Source organism: Panthera onca, chromosome B2 (assembly GCF_046562875.1).
Source record: "Panthera onca isolate mPanOnc1 chromosome B2, mPanOnc1 haplotype 2, whole genome shotgun sequence".
Lineage (NCBI taxonomy): Eukaryota > Metazoa > Chordata > Mammalia > Carnivora > Felidae > Panthera > Panthera onca.
In genome coordinates, this window is record NC_138343.1 from 78,076,032 (window position 1) to 78,101,137 (window position 25,106).

General features: G+C 39.5%; 2 protein-coding genes across 10 annotated transcripts in view; both read left to right on the forward strand.

The window, feature by feature from the left end:
* The window catches only part of CFAP206 (cilia and flagella associated protein 206), a 44,180-nt gene extending 36,718 nt beyond the window's left edge, over positions 1–7,462 (forward strand). For all 8 annotated transcript variants that reach the window (XM_060616119.2, XM_060616121.2, XM_060616124.2 and 5 more), the window contains one exon: positions 7,018–7,462. In XM_060616119.2, the coding sequence (XP_060472102.2) occupies positions 7,018–7,248 (231 nt within the window). In that variant the 3' untranslated portion in view covers positions 7,249–7,462. The remainder of the gene's footprint in view (positions 1–7,017) is intronic.
* A 7,407-nt stretch (positions 7,463–14,869) lies between these two features.
* Positions 14,870–25,106, forward strand: part of SLC35A1 (solute carrier family 35 member A1) — a 33,432-nt gene continuing 23,195 nt past the window's right edge. The window contains exons 1-2 of one of the 2 annotated variants that reach the window (XM_060616144.3): positions 14,870–15,069; positions 16,630–16,807. In XM_060616144.3, coding sequence (XP_060472127.1) covers positions 15,054–15,069; positions 16,630–16,807 — 194 coding nt within the window. In that variant the 5' untranslated portion in view covers positions 14,870–15,053. Of the gene's footprint in view, positions 15,070–16,629; positions 16,808–25,106 lie in introns of those variants that run through there. The other variant, XM_060616145.2, reaches the window with a different exon arrangement.

Consider the following 25,106-nt stretch of genomic DNA (forward strand, 5'->3'; position numbering starts at 1 on the left):
CCCTCATGGTGTGGGAGTTTCCAGGAAGATGGTGCTAAAGCTGAGAGCTATAGGTTAGGGAACTTTAATGTGTTGTTAGTCATAGAGTGGGTAATTTAAATTACTTGTATAAACTAGTGGGATGTATACAGAGTTCTTTGCATATAATTTGCCAGCTTTACATTGTAAGATTGTCTTCTAATTTTAAGCACATACGGAAGCATGAAACTATTCTCAAATTATACCATCCAGTGACTAGAACAATGGTAGTTGCTCTCTCTTTCTTTCTATATCCATCTATTGTTGTAATCTATGAGATTTAGAGCACTTTCAGCTTCCTCTAATCATTTAAAGTATATCTTTGTCTTTTGTAGTCTTTTTTTTTTTTTTTTTTTTTTTTGAGGAGCAGAATGTTAACCTCTCTTGTGTCCCCTCTTACGCCAGCATGTTCTCTATAGGCACTGAGCTCTCTTGTCCTTCTAATTCTCAGTCACCTTAATCATAAGAGGTGCCTGCCCTCAAAGCTTGGCTTTGGAAATCTCATCCCTGTGTGACTCAGTGGAATTCTTCCCTCTCACCCTTTTTACAGTACCTTGTCATTTTAGACAATAAGTATTTAGAGTACGAAGGAAATAAACTTTTATATCTATAGCCTTTTCTTAGTATATTTTATCCATCTCTTTAACTGAAATCAGGTATGGGAGTAAATGAAGACTACCCAAATCAGAACAGAGGCTATTTATTCAAAGTTTTCTATAGCAAGGGAGTCAACCATCATCACTGGCCGTTGGCAGGAACTCCAAAGCAGGCAGGGAAAGTGGGAAAGCCTTATAGTGAAAAAAAGAGGAAGGCTTCAAGCATGCTCTGACTGGAGATTGTTGACATGGGGAAAATGGAAGCAGGCTAACTCAAAGTTGGGACTCTTATGTGAATGGTTTGGTGGGCATAGTTGGCTTTCTCTGGTTGGTCCTCAGTTGGGGGACCAAGGTGGGGGGGGTAGCAAAAAAATAGGGAAGCTGGCCAAGTCCTGTCTGTTCCAGGCTTATAGCTACAGCTATAGAGGTTGTGGAACTGAGTTCTATTGTCATACAAGGTCTAGCTTTTGGCAGTTTGTATATTCAGTGTCTCATAGGCTTTTCACCAATCATGGCATTTCTCTTGCCACCCTTTGTGATGGCAGCTTTTCAGTCCCTTAATTTCCTGGGATGAGGAAGGATCAGCTTCCTGGTATGTCTTCCAGATCCTCGTTCCATTAGCATTCCTATCAGTTACTCTTCTGTAGTACATGAAGCTCCATCCCCAATGTTCTTTTGTGTTATCTACTAAACTCACTTGAGCCCATCAGATACCTATGGGTAACACAGATATTACACACTTGTTCTTCAGAAACTAATTGTCTAGCAAGTGACACTGATACACTAAAAATATCTCAATACCTCTTGGTAAGTGGTAGAATAGAAGTGAAATAAAAAATGAACCCTGGTGACATTTTAAGTTGGTCTGAGGTATAAATAGGCAAAGGAGAAGAGGGGAATGATGGTTGGATGGATATGAGAGGTAGAGGTGCCAGCATAGGTCTGGACTGGAAATGTTAAAAGAATGGCATATTCTGTGGGGCTGCACTGTATACCGACTGAACTCTTCTTCTCATTCTTCAACCTCCACTTAATTCTGAGGCTCACCTTAGACCTAATTCTCCTCTGGAATCACATCACGTCAAATGCTGGCTCCCTATATATGACCAGTACAATGTGCTGGTAAGACAAAACTGAGTGTATTGCTTAAAGCTATAGGAGGAATCAGCACCTCAGCAGAGCCTAGGCAGTGTCTTGAGGGGGAAGAGCAAGGTCAGAATGTATTGAGAATGTGAAGTTTGGGGGAAGGTAGGTCTTTCAAAGCCAAGAGTAGGTCAGGGGATGGGATGAGGGCTTGAATTAGATTAGGTAAAGATCATGAAAAAGCAGCCCAGCACTGATGGGAAGAATCTGTGTGTTGGTACTTACTACTGAAGGTGTGTCTTTTGGGATGTTCTGTAGTGAACAATCAAGTTATTTGCTTTGGTAAGAGTCTCTTGGAATGATCAAATTATGCTAATGAAGATGTCCAAATAGAAAAGTCATACTAATGTAGACAATAAACTCAGTGTGGAGGAAGTAGTTTTGGTTCTCAGTCATCCACGGTGTCTCAAAATCTGGAATATTTCCTCTCCTTCCAGGTCTCTACATTTTTATTGTATTTTATTTTATTTTATTTTATTTTTATTTTTATTTATTTATTTATAATATAATATATTCTCAAATTGGTTTCCATACAAACCCAGTGCCCAGGTGCCCTCCTCAATTCCCATCACCCACTTTCCCCTCTCCCCCCACACCCCCATCAACCCTCAGTTTGTTCTCCTATTTAAGAGTCTCTTATGGTTTGCCTCCCTCCCTCTCTGTAACTTTTTCTTCCCCTTCCCCTCCCCCATGGTCTTCTGTTAAGTTTCTCGAGATCCACATGAGTGAAAACATATGGTATCTGTCTTTCTCTGACTGACTTATTTCACTTAGCATAATACCCTCCAGTTTCATCCACATTGCTGCAAATGGCCAGATTCCATTCTTTCTCATTGCCAAGTAGTATTCCATTGTATACATAAACCACATCTTCTTTATCCATTTGTCAGTTGATGGACATTTAGGTTCTTCCCATAATTTTGCTACTGTTGAAAGTGCTGCTATGAACATTGGGGTACAAGTGCCCCTATGCATCAGCACTCGTGATTTCATTTGTTTCCATATATTTTTAAATTTCTTATGTAATGGCCTGGTTGACCCATTCGTTTTTTAGTAGGGTGTTCTTTAACCTCCATGCTTTTGGAGGTTTTCTAGACTTATTCCTGTGGTTAATTTCAAGTTTCATAGCATTGAGATCTGAAAGTGTGCATGGTATGATCTCAATTCTTTTATATCTATTGAGGGCTGTTTTGTGACCCAGTATGTGATCTATCTTGGAGGATGTTCCATGTGCACTCGAGAAGAAAGTATAGCTTTGGGATGCAGAGTTCTAAATATATCTGTCAAGTCCATCTGGTCCAGTGGATCATTCAGGGCCATTGTTTCTTTACTGATTCTCTGTCTAGATGATCTATCCATTGTTGTCAGTGGAGTATTAAAGTCCCCTGCAATTACCACATTCTTATCAATAAGGTTGCTTATGTTTGTGATTAATCGTTTTATACAGTTGGGTGCTCTTGAATTTGGTGCATAGGCATTTATAATTGTTAGCTCTTCCTGATGGATAGACCCTGTAATTATTATATAATGCCCTTCTTCATCTCTTGTTATGGCCTTTAATTTAAAGTCTAGTTTGTGTGATGTAAGTATGACTCCTCCAGCTTTCTTTTGACTTCCAGTTGCATGATAGGTAGTTCTCCATCCCCTCACTTTCAATCTGAAGATGTCCTCGGGTCTAAAATGAGTCTCTTTAGACAGCAAATGGATGGGTCTTGGTTTTTTTAATCCATTCTGATACCCTATGTCATTTGATCGGAGCACTTAGTCCATTTACATTCAGTGTTGTTATTAAAAGATACAGGTTTAGAGTCGTTGTGTTATCTGTAGATTTCATGCTTGTAGTGATGTCTCTGGTACTTTGTGGTCCTTGCAACATTTTACTCACAGAATCTCCCTTAGGATCTCTTGTAGGGCTGGTTTAGTGGTGATGAATTCCTTCAGGTTTTGTTTGTTTTGGAAAATCTTTATCTCTCCTTCTATTCTCAGTGACAGGCTTGCTGGATAAAGGATTCTCGGCTGCATATTTTTCCTGTTCATCACGTTGAAGATTTCCTGCCATTCCTTTCTGGCACGCCAAGTTTCAGTAGATAGGTCTGCTACTACCCTTATGTGCCTACCTTTGTATGTTAAGTCCTGTTTATCCCTAGCTGCTTTCAGAATTCTCTTTATCCTTGTATTTTGCCAGTTTCACTATGATATGCTGTACAGAAGATCGATTCAAGTTACGTCTGAAAGGAGTTCTCTGTGCCTCTTGGATTTCAATGCCCGTTTCCTTCCCCAGATTGGGGAAGTTCTCAGCTATGATTTGTTCAAGTACACCTTCAGCCCCTTTCTCTCTCTCTCTTTCTTCTGGATTCTTATGATACGGATATTGTTCCCTTTGATTGAATCATGTAGTTCACTAATTCCCCCACGTGATCCTGGATTTTTTTTTAATCTCTTTTTTCTCAGCTTCTTCTTTTCCCATAATTATATCTTCTAATTCACCTATTCTCTCCTCTGCCTCTTCAATCCTCGCTGTGACTGCCTCCATTATGTTTTGCACCTAATTTATAGCATTTTTTAACTCATCATGACTATTTTTAGTTCCTTGATCTCTGCAGCAATAGATTCTCTGCTGTCTTCTATGCTTTTTCCAAGCCCAATGATTAATTTTATGACTGTTATTCTAAATTCTTGTTCAGTTATGTTGCTTTTATCTGTTTTGATCCATTCTTTAGTGTCACTTCTTCCTGGAATTTCTTTTGAGGAAAATTCTTCCGTATCATCATTTTGGCTAGTTTTTTGTCCCTTATGAATTTTAAAAGCTTGTTATATGCTCTGCATTGTGAGCACTGCTATATTAAAGGGGGGGGGTCATACACTGTCCAGGGCCTGGCTCTTCAGGAGATGTTTTTTGGAGTGTGTTACTTGTTCTCTGTTGTGACTTTGGTTATTTTATTTCCCTATTCGTAATGATGTTTTGGACTCTCCATCAGGTGTGCTTTGATTTGTTCCTTGAAGTAGCCCTGGAAAAGAAAACAAACAAACAAACAGGAAACAAAAATACGCAAACACACAAATAAAACAAACAGAAACAAAAAACTAAAAACAATCCAAAAATAAAATACTAGGAACACCAGCTACAAATAAAGAACAGGGTGGAGGCGGTACTGATTGAAGAACACATACAAAGAGAGAAATGACAGGGGTGGGCGTTGGGGGGGAGAAAAAATAAACATTGACCAGGCAGAGAGACTAAAAGGCTTAATCCAGAGAGAGAGAGAGAGGAAAATAAGGAAGGATGTGGGGAAAAAGAAACAAAGATCATGTTACCCAGACAGAGAAACTAGAAGACATGATTCTTCCAGAGAGAGAGAAAGGAAAGTAAATGAGGTGTAGAACACGTATCTAGAGAATGGATTAAATATGTCTGTTTAAACAAACCAATAACCAGAATAGCCAGCCTAGAGGGGGGAAGAGATAAGAAGGAGAAATGGAAGGGAGAATATATCTAAATAACAAGAATTATCCTAGGATTAATCCAGGCAATGCAGCAGTGCTAGTCTGGAGGAGGGGGCCGACTGCCTCCAAAGCGTCTATCCCTCTCCAGTAGATATGCAGTTACCCAGTAGATATGCATGGTTTGGTGTAGGCTGGTCCTGCCCCTCCACTGTGGTTTCCATGGTGGGATCTCTGAGGCCTCACCTTGGTGGTGGTGGGGAGAAAGATGACGACCCCCCCCCCCACCCCCAATCTCTTCTCCACAACCCGGTGTCCCAAATCACTCCTTTGGAGCCATCCTCACTGGCCGCAGCCGCAAATGAGGCTATCTGTCTGGCTCCACTGACTCCCGTCCCAGGCTCTTGGCTGGGATTTAAATCCCTGCTCCATGTGCCCTGGTACTGGGGAAGCGCCTCTCTATCTAGGCCCCATATGTGGTCCTGGCTGGTTTTGTCCTGTGCTGAAGCACTTCAGGGGAGAGGACCGGTTTCTCCTGCAGTGGACTGTGCCCTAATCTACCACTGAACCCAGAGATGGCTCCCCTCCTCCCCAGGTGCATGAACCAGGCAGCCTGCCCCAGTCTGAAGAAAGCCCCGCAGTTAGAGATGGGATCCTTCTCCATCCTGGTCCGAGGGTTTTCTCTTGTCCAGATATAGTCCTATGCTTCCCTAGCCACTCTTTCTCTTCCTTTTGGCTCTCTGCAGAAGGGGATCCCTCCCCTCCGTGCCTATGCGGACTGTTTTATCTCCCCCCATTTGCAATCACCCACCCATGGCCCTTCAGTTTGTCCCTGTTTCTCCCCGGTAGACTCAGTCTCTTTTTCTCCAAGATTCTTGAGGTTCAAAGTCCTTTGGCTTCAGCCCTTCTTTGAGAGATGCGAGAGGTCCAGATCCCCCTACTTCTCTGCCATGTTGGACCCATTTATGCTACGCCGGTCTCTACCTTTTTAAGTGACAGGCTTTTATGCTTCTGAGTTCTTTTCTTGGACTTCTTTGTTACTTCAGTAACTCCTAGTCTCCTTTTTTGTTTGCTTGTTTTTTAAAGTTTATTTATTTTGACAGAGAAAGAATGAGTGGGGCAGGGGCAGGGGCAGAGAGAGAGAGGGAAAGAATCCCAAGCAGGCTCCACACTCACGCAGAGCCCGATATGGGGCTCAATCTCAGGGACTGTGATATCGCAACCTGAGCCAGAATCAAGAGTCGGATGCTCAACTGACTGAGCAACCCAGGCACCCCACTCCTTGTCTCCTTTCAGTAAAACTCCTCTTTGCGTCCCAGCCTGAGTAATCTGTTTAACTTCATGTTTATTAATAATCCATAAAAAGAGCAAGCAAGATGTAGAATAATGTAAAATATAACCTGAAGACATCAGAACTTTTTATATTAAAAGTCTTGGGTAAAGCCCATTTAAAAAAGAAACGAAATCTTAAATTTTTGTCTTTTAAAAAAATAAACCGAGTATGGTGGAAAAATCCAAGTTGTATAAATCTCAAAATATAATAATGAAGGAATTAAAAGATTATATTAACAAATAATTGGGCTCACTGTTAAGTGTGATCTGTATGTTCTTTCTTTGGGTCTGTTTTCAACATTTTATGTATTTTCTCACTTCTTGGCAAAGGATATTTATTATGTTCTAGTTTTTCTAATGTTTTAATGTTTTGTAGAAAAATGCTGTGTTGTAGGGCTAATTTCTTTGTGGACTGAGAAAAAAGATTCGGCCAAATTATTTGTTCTTTAGAGATGGGTTAATTCCTGTGTATTCTCTTTCTTCTTAGGCCAATTTGCGTCGGAAGGTTACTCACTCAGTACAAACTGACCTTAGTCACATGAGAAGAGAAAATTGTTCACAGGTGTACCCACCAAAGGATGCCAGCACGCAGTCTATGAGAGAAAGCAGCACCCGAGTGCCCAGGCCCCAGATTTACATAGCTGGTCTTCGTGGGGGACAGGGTAAAATCACATATGGGGTCAAGGTGAACTTAACTAGAGCTGTTGATGAGACCTAGTTAAAGACTGTATTTTTAAAGTAGATATCACCAAGTTATGAACAGTGGCAAATATTGACAAATATCTTTGCATCAATGGAAATTACTAAATTTTGTGAATCTAGCACATTCATTGGTTGTGTGAATGTTTTCTGGATTCTGTCAAACTGCTACAAAAAACTAAAAGTTGTTCTCTGGAGCACATTTTTCATTCTATTAAAATTGAAAAATAAAACTCTGTCCACTCAGCTTCTATTTGTTAGAAAAAGTTTGGCAGCATTAAAGGCTGAAATTATGATGTATTTAGATATTAATATATTTAGAAGATTATGACTAAGATAGCTTATTTATATCTAAAATCATTTTTAATGGTAAACATTAAAACTTTAAAACCTAGGCAATATTTTAGCCTCATTAAAGTATTAAATGTTAACGGGATTAAATTGATGTATAATAAACCTCACTAATTTGGAACAATTAGAGCAGAGGTCCACATGAATTTTTTTTTTTTTTTTTTAATTTTTTTTTTTTTCATTTATTTTTGAGACAGAGAGAGACAGAGCATGAACGGGGGAGGGGCAGAGAGAGAGGGAGACACAGAATCGGAAACAGGCTCCAGGCTCCGAGCCATCAGCCCAGAGCCCGACGCGGGGCTCGAACTCACGGACCGCGAGATCGTGACCTGGCTGAAGTCGGACGCTTAACCGACTGCGCCACCCAGGCGCCCCCACATGAATTTTTAAAATCTGGAAATTTTACATAAAATCTGGATTTCTAGTCCCTTGGGAAAAAAATCTGAATATTTGCCAATACTTGGCTAGTATTCCTGTGAGTAGTAGCTGTGCCCTTTCATAGGCCAAACACTTCTAGTCCCAGTCCCTGCTGTCTTTTTGGTCTCCCGCATTACTCCTGTGCCTTATTTGCCTGGCCCTATAGGCAGTTGTACATAGGGCCCATGTGAATTACTAATAGCTGAATTTTAGAGCTGTAGTTTTATTACTGTCTTACAAACTTCTTTTTTTTTTTAAAGTTTATTTATTTTTAAGAGGGAGAGAGAGACACAGCATGTACTCATGGGAGTGGGGGAGGGGCAGAGAGAGGGAGAGAGAGAATCCTAAGCAGGCTCCATGCTTCAGCTCAGAATGAGACTTGGGGGTCGAACCCATAAATGGTGAGATCATGACCTGAGCTGAAACCAAGAGCCCGGCACTTAACTGACTGAACCACCCACATGCCCAATATATATATTTTAAGTTTATTTCTTTATTTTATTACTTTCTTACATATATCTAATACCAGTCCTAGATAATAAAGACTCCCTGGTGGAGGGACTGTTAAATATGCTTTAATAGCCAGGGGATCATTTATATTTAATGTATTTTTTGTGCCTTGGTGACTTTTAAGGTGTTTATATAATTTGCTTTCTGTGTATGTATAGTGTTATCTATAATGTGAATATGTTTCAAAATGCACTTTGCACAGATATCATAAAGGTAAACTTTAAATAGACTTTCTTCAAAACATTTTTTTTAAAGTTATTTATTTATTTTGAGAGAGAGTTGGGGGGGGTAGGGACAGAGGGAGAGGGAAAGAGAGAGAATCCCAAGCAGACTCTATGGTGTCAGTGCAGAGGATAACGCAGGGCCCCAAACCATGAACTGTGAGATCATGACCTGAGCTGAAGTACAATGCTTAACTGAGCCACCCAGGCGCCCCCTGACCTACTTCTAAGTGTTCATAATTTTCATACCTGAAGTTTAAAAATGGTGTTAGAGTATCCTGGGTGCTTCAGTCAGTTAAGCGTTGGACTCTTGATTTTGGCTCAGGTTATGATGTCCTGGTTCGTGGGATCGAGCCCTGCATGGGGCTCAGTGCTGATAGCTCAGGGCCTGCTTAGGATTCTCTCTCTCTCCCTCTCTCTCTGCCCCTCCATTGCTCTTTCTCTAAAAATAAATAGTAAACATTAAAAAATAAAAATGATGTTAAAGATAAGACTGGCTGTTGGGGCAAGGCCTGGAGCTAGGAGTGGGGGGCAGGGTTCTGTCCTTGAAGAAGGTGGGAGGTTAGAGCTAACACTAATTTTTACAGCATCAGGTATTTGATTTTATATGTTCTGTCAAACCTCATTCGGTTCTGCAATATTTCTAAACACAGAAAAGAATGGCCATAAGCCATAAGCCATAAGATAAGACATAATTTGGGGTTATCAAGTTAAGGCTGAAAGTAAAATTGCCAAGTGAATAAAAATATCAAACCCAATTTGAAAAACTAAATTTAATATCAGAAAGTACAACAGAATCAGGATAAAGGGAGCTAGATCAAATGATAGCCTCATCTTTTTCTAGGATCTTGACCATCTCCCCAAGCCCCAATGTTCTCTAAAGATTTCCAACCGCATGCTGGACCCTGTGTCAGGCACCCCCATTTCAGCAGGTTACAGGCCAAACTCATTTTATCTGACAGACTTGTTTCTCCCTCTGTATTTCTTTCTGTGCTTAGAGGCCATCACCATCTACTCAGTAGCATAAGTTAAAAAAACTTCTTGATTGCCTTTCTCTCATAGCCCCTATATTTAAAAAGTCATCAAACCCTGCTGATTTGTCTTGAATTGTCTTTGGAATCTGTCTTTCTGTTTTCACCATGACTGCTATATTTTAGGACTTAGTCCTATTACCAGATTCATTGGTATAATTTTTCTAACATACAAATCTGATCGTGTCACCCTCCCCCCTTCCCCCAACTTTTACTTCCCTTACTTAAACACCTACCAAAACTCTTTTATTACCTAGGAGATGATGGAAAAACTCTTTCATACATGATGTAAGACTTTTCAAAATATATCCATCTACCTTCCAGTTTCATTTTCTGCTCCTCTCATGCTGTCTCCAAACACTGTACATATTAGGCAAATTGAACTCAACCTCTTCAAGTGTGTCATTGTCTAATACCACCACTCTCTACTCTCGCTTTTCCCTGTCACTTGGAATGTACTCCACAGACACCCGCATGAAATTACACTTGTCCTCAAACAGCCTGGTCAGCTTTACCTTTTCAGTGAATATTTCCCCTATCACCTTTAGGAGAATTAATTGTTTCTTCCTTTGACTTTTCACTACATTTTATTTATACTCTTACTGTAGTACTCAAATAGGTACATATGTGGTCATCTGTAATCTCCCTGTTAGATTTTTGAGATTTGAACTGTGTTCTAGTCATTTTTATATCCCTGGCATTTGTATAGAATTTTGTTGGGTGAACTAAGGCAGAAAAAAAGGAATAAATGAAAGAACAAACTGGAGGCAGGATATTGGTCAAACGATTATTTTAATAGCCAAGGTGGGAACTGATAAAGAGATCAGTAGCCAAATAGTCATTGGAAAAGAAGAGAGAGAGGAACAGAGGAAAAAGGAGATTATTTTTTGAGAAGTAGTAGGAAATAAGGATACGCCAGGTTGGTACAGCTTTTGGAGAACGCTGAAAGCCAGGCAGAGGAATAGGTTGCCTTTATGCAGTCAGATTAGGACTTTATGTAGTACAATTAGAAAGCCATTGTAGGTTCTTGAGCAGAAGATTGTGGGAGAGAGACGCTACAGTTAAGGAGATGGCTAGGAAGCTGTTGAAAGAATTCAGGCATGTGGTAATGGATGACATGAAGGGGCAAATGTGAGATTTGATGAACAGGATATAACATCTCAGGAAAGGGAAGGAAATATCACAGTATGACCTCAGGGTGTCTACCCTAGGAGGCTGAGGACAGTTGGGAGGAGGAACTGGTTGATCAAAAACGAAAACATGTGCAGTACTAGAAAATCTGTGTTTAAAGGATGACAAAAATAATAAAGCAGAGATGACTGGAATTTGAACTGGACAAAGGTAATTTGGGAGGTCATCCCCAAGGGAGTGGGGATGGAATGAGGAGGAAGAGACAACATGAGACCAAGGAGCAGTCAGAGGAGTAGAAGAAGAAAGGAGTCTCTGTGGTCAAGGAAGTAAAGTGAAGGTCCACTACTTACTAGCTGTGTTACTTAATATTTCTCTGCTGCAGTTTCTTCATCATAAAAATTGGGGTAATAATAGCTTCTAATTCACTGGGTTGTTAAGAGGATTAAAGGAGTTAACCCATGCAAAGCATTCACATGATAAGCGATTTGTTACTGTTAGCCATGAGAGGAAAGAATCTCTAGTGTCTCATTCTACTGCACTCCCGCCCTTATTTTGTCCACTTTCTATTTTCAAGCTCTCAGTTAGTGCCCAGAATAATGCTTGGCGCATTATGGCTTTCACTCAATGTCTGATGAATAAACAGAAGAGGATGAGAAATGAGAAAAGGTCAATGGAGTCGGCATCTGCTAAGCTCTGTTTTAATAGAGTTGGCTTGCGTAGAAACAGGACTGCAGCAAGCAGAAAATGGTAGAAATAAATACAGACTACAAATCAGTACTGTTTGGCATGAAAAGAAAAATGAGATTATGGTAACTAAAAAAGGAAGCAGAGGCAAGGGAGAGTTAAGCTCAAATAAATGTTTAGATATTGATGATTATTACACAAGTCCAGACACTGAATTTTTCATTGTCTCCTTGTATTTTCATTATTTTCTCAATTATAAAATGCAACAATTCTTTTAACTTGTCTTTAGTAATATTACACCATAGAAAAGAATTGTTTTAAAATAATTATCTAGCAAATATTTTATTTTTAAATGTTTATTTATTTATTCTGAAAGAGAGAGAGAGAGAGGGAGCTCGCGGTGGAGGGGCAGAGAGAGGGAATCCCAAGCGGGCTTCACCTCCAGGGCCCAGCACCACGCTTGATCTTACAACCTTGAGATCATGACCTGAGCTGAAACTGGGAGTCAGAGGCTTAACCAACTGAGCCACCTAGGTGCTTCTAATTTTCTTAATAGCAGAATGAACAGTTTGCTTAAATTGTCATGGAAGCAATTATGTTTAGATATCTGCATTTGTCTAAATGTTCTTTATAGTTAATGATTTACTATACTTGAAACTTCACCACTTTTAATAACCTATTGTGTAGCTACATACTTGAATTTAACTGTAACTTCCTTAAGCCTTTTGGTATTGCTTACTGCACAGCCTACACTTTTACTTTATTACCAATGGGTATAGTAATGGGCTTCCTTTTATATAATTCATTGAGACTAGGGTCACTCTCATGCCTGAGCTGAGATAGAAGTGAGCAGGATTTCAAGGCAATACTGCAGCTTGATAGTGACAATCAGGAATATCATTATGGTTTCAACTGGTAATAGCCAATAGCTGTTTGAGACACAGGTTAGCACATTATCAGGCAAATGACTCTGTGGTTCACATGTTGAAGATCACTGCTTCTTGCACTAATCAGGGTTGTATAGGACACTAGTGTACATAAAAGAAGCACATTAAGTCAACAGGTTTTCCTCTAAGACTTAGGATAATTCAAAATGAGAAAGTAAAATTTAGCTCAGATGTAAAGAATGTAAATATCTGCTTGGCCATTCATTGGGCTGAGATAATGAACAGAAACTCAAGCTAGAAAGTTAATGGGAAATAATATTTTTTCTGAAGGGCATGCTGCAGTAGAGTATAATAACCATCCCCTGTTTGGCGTGTCTACTCTCTAACTCAGTGAAAAATTTTGTTCTCTAAGATCATATACTGTTAGGAACCTTGCTGTTGACATTTTATCAGTAAGAATTAAACAGCCTGCTTTTGCTTGAAGGATTTAAGTCACTTTGACACAAAGAAGCAGCCTCAATTTCCAACCTAAGAGGAAAGTCTTCATTTTAGAGGCTCCTGAATACAACAGTCCACATCCAGTAACTTTGCTGTTTTCAAGAAACAGGATCCTGAGACTATTCTTTAGTCCATATCTGATGTGAACTTCTTTATAAACAGCCCTGCTTTGAATGTATCAAAACACTACTTCCTTTAAATTTCATTTAAGTCCACATCCTTGTCCCAGATTTTATAACTCTTTTCTGTATTTCCAGAGACATCCCACACAATTCCTCTGTTGTGCAGTTTCCCTCACTGGAATGGATCAATAATCCTGCTGTGTCTGAATACAGGTTTGTCCCTGCTGGTCTTGGGCTGGACAGGTTAGGACAAGAGGCATCAAAGTCTAGTCAAGGTTCATTCCAATGGAGTAGGAAGTCTTTCGGGCAATTAAAATTTATTAAAAAAGTAGGGTTCAGCAGCATAAGTTATGTGAACCAGAAATGCCACAAAAACAGTCCAACAGCATTTTACTCACCACCCTAATTAGTGTGCATGTGTGTGTGGGCGTTTGCCTGTGTGTATGTCTCTGTGTGTGTGAGATACTATTCTCTACCAGAAGGAACCACGGTTCCTTGAAGTGTAGTTGATTGCATTATCTATGACAGGAAAAAAATCAAGATTATCTGGAAACCCTTGTTGCCAGAAATAAAGAATGCTTCAAAAATCTTGTGCAGGTGTAAAGAAAGGAGTAGGCTTACAGGGGCCACATTGGGGTAATTTGAGCATCAAAAGGAGGATAATTATAGTTAATAGAATTGAGACTATAATGATATCCAAAATGGGAAGAGATAAACTGTACAAAGCCATAGTTGTAAATAAAAAAAATTAGATATGTATCATGTTTTTAATTTTAAGTCCACATATGAGTTTTTTTTTTTTTTTTGAGTATGTTAAGAACATAGACTAGGGAACCGTTACCAATTACAGGAAGAGGTGATTAGCACCAGTGAGCACACATACAAACGGTAAAGGGAAGGTCCAACAGTTCGAAAATGAGATTAATCAAATGTCTGACTCTACAAAGCTCCTTCAGATAGTAACGTGATGCTAATAAGGCATGCAAAATTTCCCAATACTGTTAATAGACTATCTATCTATCTATATATATATCTATATATCTATGTAAATGTCTATCTAATGGTAACACATAGAACAATCACTCAAATCTCTAAAAAGTCATTTTAGGGAAAGATGGTGCTACGGGAGATGTAGGCGGCTGGGCATCACAGATTCTTGTACCGCTATTCCTGTAAGGGCTGAGGTGCCTTCATAGTATTTTTAACCGATCCACGTTATCTGGAAAGCCTTTCATTTTGCCAATGAATTTTTCTAACGTAGTTTATGCTAATAAATATCCTCTAGTGAAAGTGAAGATTATAGCCGCTGAAGTAAATGCCTGTTGACACGTCTAATATTTTTGAGGCCCTTTTGTTGTGAGATCATGTAGTTAGACTGTCCGGTCAAGTAAAAATAATGACAACGCTGACAATAAGGACACAGGCACAAGACTTCTGAAAAATACAGAAGTCATATGAAGAGGTAACAATGCAAGGTAATGCGCGAGGTGGAAGTTACAAAAGTTATGGAAAGTAGTTTCTGTTACTTTACAGGTTCTGAGGGTTTCTACAACAGCTTTTGACAGGCACGAATCATTAAGTCTGACCCAGTCTTCATTTGCTACCAAATCACCTTGGTGAGGACTACAATTCCCAGAACGCAACGCTCTGCTCCCTTGACTCCGCTTCCTTAGCCGGCCGGGAGGTGTAGTTTACAGAACGACGTCTTCGACTCGAGTTTTACGCACTTGTCAGCAAGGACTCAGCCGTAAAGGCCTCTTTCCATCCGGGTCTTTCCATTTTCGGAGGTAGCTCGGATTGCGGAGCCTAATCTTGGCTCCAGGCTGGGCAGGAAGTTGGCCGATGGTCGGCTGACGAGGCGCTCTAGGCCGAGCGGTTTTCGTCTCTATGACCACAGGCGCGGTCTCCGGTGTTCCGAGGAGGGCGCTTGGAGGGGGCGTGCGTCAGTTCCGCGCGGGGCTGTCGGGGAACCATGGCTGCCCCAAGAGGTGAGGCCGGGGGCCGCTGGAACGGGGGAACCTGCGGGGGGCGGTGGCGCGGGAGTGTCAGCTTCTGTCCGCGCCCGCGGGGCTTCGGGGCAAGGCTGAGGCGTCCGGAGTTTGTTTGGAGCCGCTCTCTGGCGCGAGCTCGCGCCGCCGCCTGTCAGGGCAGCGCCGGGCAGCCAGCCTCCTACTGCGGCTGCCTTCCCAGAGGCGGACTCCGCGCGGGGCCGTTCGGCGGCCGGAGACCGTGCCTGCTTCGACGAGCTTGCAGTGGGTGGGAACCGAATTCGGACAGGCCCGGGCTGCGGCGGACCCGGAGAGGGGCCGGAACGCAGGTCCCGGGCTGGACCCGCATCACCCCGCGGGAGGCAGGACTGTGCTCCGTTCCGGCGGGGTCGTCGCGGCTGCGGTCTCTTCTGCGCCTTCTGCCCTACGGATGCTCAGAGGCTTAAGGGCATGCTCCGGCGCGGAGCCCAAGCTGCGGCTGGTCCATGTGACAGCCACTGAAAACATCACTGGGGCATTAGAACAGCGCTGAAACCGTAACGAGATGGAGAAAGCAGTAGTTAAGAGTTCCTTCCCTGGAGAATGTTGTGTGTGGTTAGAAGGAACACTTGATAATTTGGGGTGGAGGGTGAGCCCCACCGCTTTTCCCTCAGGGATGGCAATTAGGGTAATAATGTTTGATGACTAATTGCCATTTCATGAGTGATTCTGATTAACCCCGAAGCACTTTGTTTTGCTGAGTGGGATGTGTACGTTAGGAGCAGAGTTGAATTTCTGGACCTCAGAGCAGTAGCTAGGACAGGTTGGGTGACTCCCAGATTCCTAATCCACCCTTCTCCCAAAGAGCGTTTGGCTTCACCCCTGAGTAAATGTTAAACAAATACTTAAAGCATATCTTTCCGCATGGGTGCTAAATTATTTTCCTGGTTGGGGAACCCACGTTTATCATTCAAGCCCTGCCCAGGGCATTGTCTGTAAGTGCATATCATTCTCTTGTATGTATTCTCCCATTTCAAATAAGTCCAACCTTAAGAGTCTTTTTGTAGTAACACAGGAAATAAGGGGAAAAAGTAAAATTGTTCTGATAACATAGAATAGGGACAGCAAGATTAATGATGAGCAAAACTTCACAATTACAGAACTCAAATCATCTGAAATAGTTCCAACAATGTACAGATTTAGGCTTATTGCCAATAAATATTTGTTGTGTCTTAGGCATAAGTCTTATATGCCCACTAAAAATGTAGAACACTAACATTATATTGCTATATTAAATATTTAATTTAGGATATCCGAAACTGTGTCAGTGTGCTGCATAATCTTGCAGGAACAAAATCCTTGCCTAAGTGGTTAATATTTAAAGTCAGCTGTGTTTTGTGTATGTATGTATGTTTGTGTTCATGTAATTGAAATGTACTGTTTTGAAATAAATGTTCAAATGTCACGGGTTTTAAAAAGTATTTTGTGCTTGAAATTGGAAAGCATTTTGAGTTATAACATTGACTTTTATAAACATAATATTGTCTACTAAATAATATCTTTGTTGCACGTATTTTCCAGAAAATGTCAGTTTATTATTCAAGTTATACTGCTTGGCAGTGATGACCCTGGTGGCTGCAGCTTATACGATAGCTTTAAGATACACAAGGACATCAGACAGAGAACTCTACTTTTCAACCACAGCCGTGTGTATCACAGAAGTTATAAAGTTATTGCTAAGTGTGGGAATTTTAGCTAAGTGAGTATAAATACTTTTTAGTGTGTTAAATTATTAATTTTCACGAGTAGTGTTTCTCAACCTGGGGCAGTTTTGCTCTGCAGGAGATCTTTTTTTGGTTGGGCCCACTTGGGTGATGCTACTGGCATCTGCTGGGTGGGGGCCAAGGATGCTGCTAGACCTCCTACAATGCACAGCACAGCCCTCCACAACAGTATCGTCCAGCCCCAGATATCAGCAGTGCAGGTTGAAAGACCCTGCTCTAAACTAGGGGTTGGCAAATTTTGATCCTTGGGCCAAATCCAGTTTGCTGCCTCTTTGTTGTAGCACAGACTGTGGCTCGCAAAGCCTAAACTATTTGCCACTTGGCCTTCACAGAAAAAATTACTGTCGTCTGTTTTAGAGGCATATAATGATAGTAATAGTTAATGTTTCTTGTGTTTCCTGTGTTAAATGCTTTTCATATAAATCATCTAATCTGTATACATTTTTTAGGTAAGTACTGTACCCCTATTTTACATACATAGCATCTGAGGTTCCTCGATATTACACTGTTAATATGTGGCAGCACTGGGCTTTGATTCGAATCAGTATCATCGTATGAGAATCGTTTTTAGCTAAGGATGCAGCATAAGAGAGGGTTAGGAATAGGGGCTTTGGAGTGACACATAACTTTAAACCTAGACTCACTGGGATTATGACTTTGCACACATCTCTTAACCTCTCTAAGCTTTAGTTTCTTTATTTTTTAATTGCAGAAAATAATACAGGGTTGTGAGAATTAAGTAAAATCTGGTAGGAAATTGCATTAGGGAAAGATTTATGAGATGTGGCCCTTTTGGGTCATGTGGCAGGTGAGAATTCATACAGGTTTCAAGGTGTGAGTTGGTGAGAGTGGGACACCAGTGAGGAATAGCATGTGTGTAAGCTTTTAGGTAGAAACAAATTTCATATAAATACTTTTAAATTTCACTTAACAGATATTTATTGATTTCCATGTTATGGTTTTATAAAAAGTGTTGGATATACAAGTATAAATGAAATAGATATGGTTTCTCCTTGCTTGGAGCTTAGGCTTCGTGGAAGAGAGAGAAAATAAACCAGTAAACACAAACATGATTACAAATAATCATGTGAAAAAAAAATACTCTAAATATGATTTGGGGAGGGAGAAAAGAACAGAAAATTAACTTGAGGCCACATGGTGGCAAGCTTTAATATATTTGAGTTTAAGATCTATTTTGTGGGCTGAGATACTGTGGGAGCTTAACTTGTTAGGTTGCGAGTAGGGTAAAATCTCAGACCTTTCACAGTTTTGTACTTAACAAGATTTATTTTTATGGAGATTTGGCTTCGTTTAGGGGATTCTTCATTCTGGAAAATGTCAGATAAATAAGAGGCCTGGTTGTACCTTTAAAAGGCAATGTTCCAAATGCAAAAACCTGTCTAAAACTCCGCAGCAACTTATACACAGCAACCCAAGAGTTTAATAAAATCTTAAGGCTTGTCTTCTTTCAAGATAAATGTAGGGGTATTGGAAGAAGAAGGTTATAAGGCAACCCATCTCTTCTTTTTATTCCCCAAATTCCATGGGGAGAATCAATTGTGGCTCAAGAATGAAATAGGACTGTCAAGCATGACATCAGCCATTTTGAACTATAAGGTCAAATCATGATTCAGTTGTTTTGTAACTGTTAGGAATTTTTAAAAACCAGTGTGCAAAACAGCGAGGGTTTGGTGTAACTCAGCCACTGAGCTATTTTGTGCTAACCCGCCTGTATAGACTTTGTTTTTATTTTGATGCTTTTCCAGCTTTGTATTGCTTGGTGTGTAGTATTTTCTTATTCTTCAGCTCTTCAATGTTATGGGTATGGTCAGTTGTAGTTTGTTTTGTGGAAGCTTTTTTTTTTTTGAAATTACATACATAACAGCACAAAAATTTTTTAAACATTTTTTAAAAAATGTTTATTTATTTTAGAGAGAGAGAGAGTGAGCAAGCAAACGGGGAAGGGACAGAGAGAGAGAGAGAGAGAAGAGAGAGAGACAGAATCTGAAGCAGGCTCCAGGCTCCAGGCTCCGACCTGTCAGAACAGAGTCCAACGTGAGATCATGACCCGAGCTGAAGTCAGACACTTAACTGACTGAGGCACTCAGGCACCCCAAAGTACAAAAATTTCTAAGAATTCACCAGACAGGTCAAATAATGGTGTTGAAATAACAACAGTTTGGAAAACCAAATTCTGTACTTGCTCAACATCGTCATCAATAATTAGTTGCTGTGTCTATCACTAGCATAATGTAAAGTCTCACAAGAGAGGCTCTTTTATGAACCTATACTTGCAGAGTATTCAAGACCAGGGATAACCAAGAAAAAGAATTATGACATGCATAGTTTTGGTAGTTGGCATTTGACATTATATGGATAACAAGAATTTGGCAGTGAAAGAGAATCATTTAAAGCACACAGTTTCTAAGTGGAAAAGCACTGGCAAAAAAATACATAGAATATGAAACTAAATCCATTTGAAATTACTGGGTTTTTAAGTGAATGTAATTTTTGTGGAGAAATATGTTTGCAAATTTTCATGTGCTTATTCAGAACACATTGATAGAAATGAAATACCTGCTATTCATAACAAGAAAATATTTTATTTCTTGGAACAAAGAAATTACTTTTAAGAGAGCATCTGTAAAAATGTTAATTTCCTAGAATGGTAAAAAAGTGAAAGATAAAGAATTATTTCAACTTAGGAAGTCACAGACTGATAATTCCAAAGTGAAATGAAAGACACTGTGATTGCTTCTTTAGCTTGTTCAGCAGTATGTGGTTAGACACTTGATAATGAAACTAAAACATAGCTATTTGGGAAAGATATCCAGTGAAAATGTTGAAAGTTGGTTCTAGATCTTGAAAGGACAACTGGCTTTTATCAATTCACCTGAAACAGTTTGGAATATGAAAAAGATGAATAAAATACAGACTCCAGGTCACTAAGAATGAATTGAAGCGTTAAGAGTTGCAGCAAATGAAAGACCCAATAACTTTATATTTGTCTTTTTGATCGAATGATGTGAAATTTGCAAAGAAGTAAAAGATTTTCTAGATACTCTTCACGCTGTCATTTATTTGTATATATATTAAAATTGATAACTTAAAAAAAAGGTAGATCAAAGGCAAATAGGATGTTATGTAGTTTGTCAAAAAACACAAGTTGGATATTAGTGTTTTATTTTACTGTGATGGAGAAACTTGGAATAGCAGAAAATATTTGTGGGAAGAGATTAGGTTTTGTTTCCAAAGTAGAAGCAATATTTTATCATTTGGGAGAAAGGATAAAAACTTCAGGACATTGGGAGAATGTGAAAGAATTATATTAGAAATAACTAAAAGTTTGTAACTTGAAGAATCTTCAGAGAAGAAAAAGTGAGAAAAAATTAAATCCTGATAAAATTTCTCTCATATTATGAAAATAAAGTTAATGTAAAAATTAGACAACATGTTACAAATTCTGACTTGAAAATTTGGGAGAATGACAGGAAAAGGAAAGAAACCTGGAACTACTGTTTAAATGTAAAAAAAATTATTAAAAGAAGTAAAAGCTTCTTCCTTTTTCCCAGTCTTTACCCTATGATAAAATGCAATAACTTTATAGAGTTTATATAAATACTTCAAAACTTCAATTTGGTCTGAACTTTATAGACAAGTTTGGCTGTTCATTTAGTATTGTCTCTATAGTAATGCTTTTTTTTATATTAAATATAATTTATTGTCAAATTGGTTACCATACAACACCCAGTGCTCACCCCAACAGATGCCCTACTCAATGCCCATCACCCACTTTCCCCTCTCCCCCACCCCCCCATCAACCCTCAGTTTGTCCTCAGTATTTAAAAATCTCTTATGGTTTGTCCCTCCCTCCCTCTCTCTAACTTTTTCCCCCCCTTCCTCTCCCCTGTGGTCTTCTGTTAAGTTTCTCAGGATCCACATATGAGTAAAAATATATGGATCTCTCTCTGACTGACTTATTTCACTTAGCATAATACCCTCCAGTTTCATCCACATTGCTGCAAATGGCCAGATTCCATTCTTTCTCATTGCCAAGTAGTATTCCATTGTATACATAAACCACATCTTCTTTATCCATTTGTCAGTTGATGGACATTTAGGTTCTTCCCATAATTTTGCTACTGTTGAAAGTGCTGCTATGAACATTGGGGTACAAGTGCCCCTATGCATCAGCACTCCTGTATCCCTTGGGTAAATTCCTAGCAGTGCTATTGCTGGGTCATAGGGTAGATCTATTTTTAATTTTTTGAGGAACCTCCACACTGTTTTCCAGAGTGGCTGCACCAGTTTGCATTCCCACCAACAGTGCAAGAGGGTTCCCGTTTCTCCACATGTTCTCCAGCATCGGTAACTCCTGATTTGTTCATTGTAGCCACTCTGACCAGTGTAAGGTGGTATCTCAGTGTGGTTTTGATTTGTATTTCCCTGACGAGGAGTGACGTTGAGCATCTTTTCATGTGCCTATTGGCCATCTGGATGTCTTCTTTAGAGAAGTGTTTATTCATGTCTTCTGCCCATTTCTTCACTGGATTATTTGTTTTTCAGGTGTGGAGTTTGGTGAGTTCTTTATAGTTTTTGGATACTAGCCCTTTGTCTGATATGTCATTTGCAAGTCTCTTTTCCCATTCTGTGGTTGCCTTTTAGTTTTGTTGATTGTTTCCTTTGCAATGCAGAAGCTTTTTATCTTGATGAGGTCCCAGTAGTTTTTAATTCCCTTGCCTTTGAAGATGTGTCAGGTAAGAAATTGCTGTGGCTGAGGTCAAAGAGGTTTTTCCTGCTTTCTCCTGTAGGGTTTTGATGGTTTCCTGTCTGACATTCAGGTCCTTCATCCATTTTGAGTTTATTTTTGTGAATGGTGTAAGAAAGTGGTCTAGTTTCATTCTTCTGATGTTGCTGTCCAGTTCTCCCAGCACCATTTGTTAAAGAGACTGTCTTTTTTCTCCTGGATACTCTTTCCTGCTTTGCCAAAGATTAGTTCGCCATACATTTGTGGGTCCAATTCTGGGGTCTCTGTTCTATTCCATTGGTCTATGTGCCGGTTTTTGTGCCTATACCATACTGTCTTGGTGACTACAGCTTTGTAGTACAGGCTGAAGTGTGGGATTGTGATGCCTCCCGCTTTGGTTTTCTTCTTCAGTATTACTTTGACTATTCAGGATCTTTTGTAGTTCCATACAAATTTTAGGATTGCTTGTTCTAGCTTTGGGAAGAATGCTGGTGCAATTTTGATTGGGATTGCACTGAATGTGTAGATTGCTTTGGGTAGTAGTGACATTTTAACAATATTTATTCTTCCAATCCATGAGCCTGGAATGTTTTTCCATTTCTTTGTGTCTTCTTCAGTTTCCTTTATAAGCTTTCTAGAATATTTAGCATACAGATCTTTTATATTTTGGTTAGGTTTATTCCTAGGTATTTTATGGTTCTTGGTGCAAATGTGAATGGGATCAATTTCTTTATTTGTATTTCTGTTGCTTCATTATTGGTGTATAAAAATGCAATCGATTTCTGTACATTAATTTTGTATCCTGCGGCTTTGCTGAATTCATGTATCAGTTCTAGCAGACGTTTGGTGGAGTCTGTGAGGTTTTCCATGTCGAGTGTCATGTCGTTTGTGAAAAGTGAAAGTTTGACTTCATCTTTGCCAATTTTGATGCCTTTTATTTCATTTTGTTGTCTGATTGCTGATGCTAGGACTTCCAACACTATGTTAAACAACAGTGGTGAGAGAGGACATCCCTGTCGTGTTCCTGATCTCAGGGGGAAAGCTCTCAGTTTTTCCTCATTGAGGATGATATTAGCTGTGGGCTTTTCATAAATGGCTTTTATGATGTTTAAGTATGTTCCTTCTATCCCGACTTTCTTGAGGGTTTTTATTAAGAAAGGATGCTATATTTTGTCAAATGCTTTTTCTGCATCTATTGACAGGATCATATGGTTGTTATTTTTTCTTTTATGAATGTGATGTAATCACACTGATTGATTTGCGAATATTGAACCAGCCCTGCAGCTCAGGAATGAATCCCACTTGATCATGGTGAATAATTATTTTTTATATGCTGTTGAATTAGATTTGCTAGTATCTGGTTGAGAATTTTTGCATCTATATTCAACAGGGATATTGGCCTGTAGTTGTCTTTTTTTGCTGAGTCTCTGTCTGGTTTGGGAATCAAAGTAATGCTGGCTTCATAGATGAGTCCGGAAGTTTTCCTTCCCGTTCTGTTTTTTTGGAGTAGCTTGAGAAGGATAGGTATTAACTCTGCTTTAAATGTCTGCTAGAATTCCTCAGGGAAGCCATCTGGTCCAGACTCTTATTTGCTGGGAGATTTTTGATACCTGATTTAATTTCTTCACTAGTTAGTTATGGGTCTGTTCAAATTTTTTGTTTCTTCCCTTTTGAGTTTTGGTAGTGTGTAGGTGGTAATAATTTTTCATAGTATTCCCTGCTAATTGCTTGTATTTCTGAGGGATTGGTTGTAATAAATCCATTTTCATTTGTGCTTTTATCTATTTGGGTCCTCTCTCTTTTCTTTTTGAGAAGCCTGGCTAGAGGTTTATCGATTTGTTTATTTTTTCAAAAACCAACTGTTGGTTTCATTGATCTGTTCTACTGTTGTTGTTTTTTTTTTCTTTTTTTTTTTTTTTTTTTGAGTCTATATTGTTTCTTTCTGCTCTGGTCTTTATTATTTCTCTTCTTCTTCTGGGTTTGGGGTGTCTTTCCTGTTCTGCTTTGAGTTCCTTTAGGTGTGCTATTAGATTTCGTATTGGGGATTTTTCTTGTTTCTTGAGATAGGCCTGGATTCCAATGTATTTTCCTCTTAGGACTGCCTTTGCTGCATCCCAAAGCGTTTGGATTGTTGTATTTTCATTTTCATTTGTTTCCATATATTTTTAAATTTCTTATGTAATGGCCTGGTTGACCCATTCGTTTTTAGTAGGGTGTTCTTTAACCTCCATGCTTTTGGAGGTTTTCTAGACTTATTCCTGTGGTTAATTTCAAGTTTCATAGCATTGAGATCTGAAAGTGTGCATGGTATGATCTCAATTCTTTTATATCTATTGAGGGCTGTTTTGTGACCCAGTATGTGATCTATCTTGGAGGATGTTCCATGTGCACTCGAGAAGAAAGTATAGCTTTGGGATGCAGAGTTCTAAATATATCTGTCAAGTCCATCTGGTCCAGTGGATCATTCAGGGCCATTGTTTCTTTACTGATTCTCTGTCTAGATGATCTATCCATTGTTGTCAGTGGAGTATTAAAGTCCCCTGCAATTACCACATTCTTATCAATAAGGTTGCTTATGTTTGTGATTAATCGTTTTATACAGTTGGGTGCTCTTGAATTTGGTGCATAGGCATTTATAATTGTTAGCTCTTCCTGATGGATAGACCCTGTAATTATTATATAATGCCCTTCTTCATCTCTTGTTATGGCCTTTAATTTAAAGTCTAGTTTGTGTGATGTAAGTATGACTCCTCCAGCTTTCTTTTGACTTCCAGTTGCATGATAGGTAGTTCTCCATCCCCTCACTTTCAATCTGAAGATGTCCTCGGGTCTAAAATGAGTCTCTTTAGACAGCAAATGGATGGGTCTTGGTTTTTTTAATCCATTCTGATACCCTATGTCTTTTGATCGGAGCACTTAGTCCATTTACATTCAGTGTTGTTATTAAAAGATACAGGTTTAGAGTCGTTGTGTTATCTGTAGATTTCATGCTTGTAGTGATGTCTCTGGTACTTTGTGGTCCTTGCAACATTTTACTCACAGAATCTCCCTTAGGATCTCTTGTAGGGCTGGTTTAGTGGTGATGAATTCCTTCAGGTTTTGTTTGTTTTGGAAAATCTTTATCTCTCCTTCTATTCTCAGTGACAGGCTTGCTGGATAAAGGATTCTCGGCTGCATATTTTTCCTGTTCATCACGTTGAAGATTTCCTGCCATTCCTTTCTGGCACGCCAAGTTTCAGTAGATAGGTCTGCTACTACCCTTATGTGCCTACCTTTGTATGTTAAGTCCTGTTTATCCCTAGCTGCTTTCAGAATTCTCTTTATCCTTGTATTTTGCCAGTTTCACTATGATATGCTGTACAGAAGATCGATTCAAGTTACGTCTGAAAGGAGTTCTCTGTGCTTCTTGGATTTCAATGCCCGTTTCCTTCCCCAGATTGGGGAAGTTCTCAGCTATGATTTGTTCAAGTACACCTTCAGCCCCTTTCTCTCTCTCTCTTTCTTCTGCAATTCCTATGATACGGATG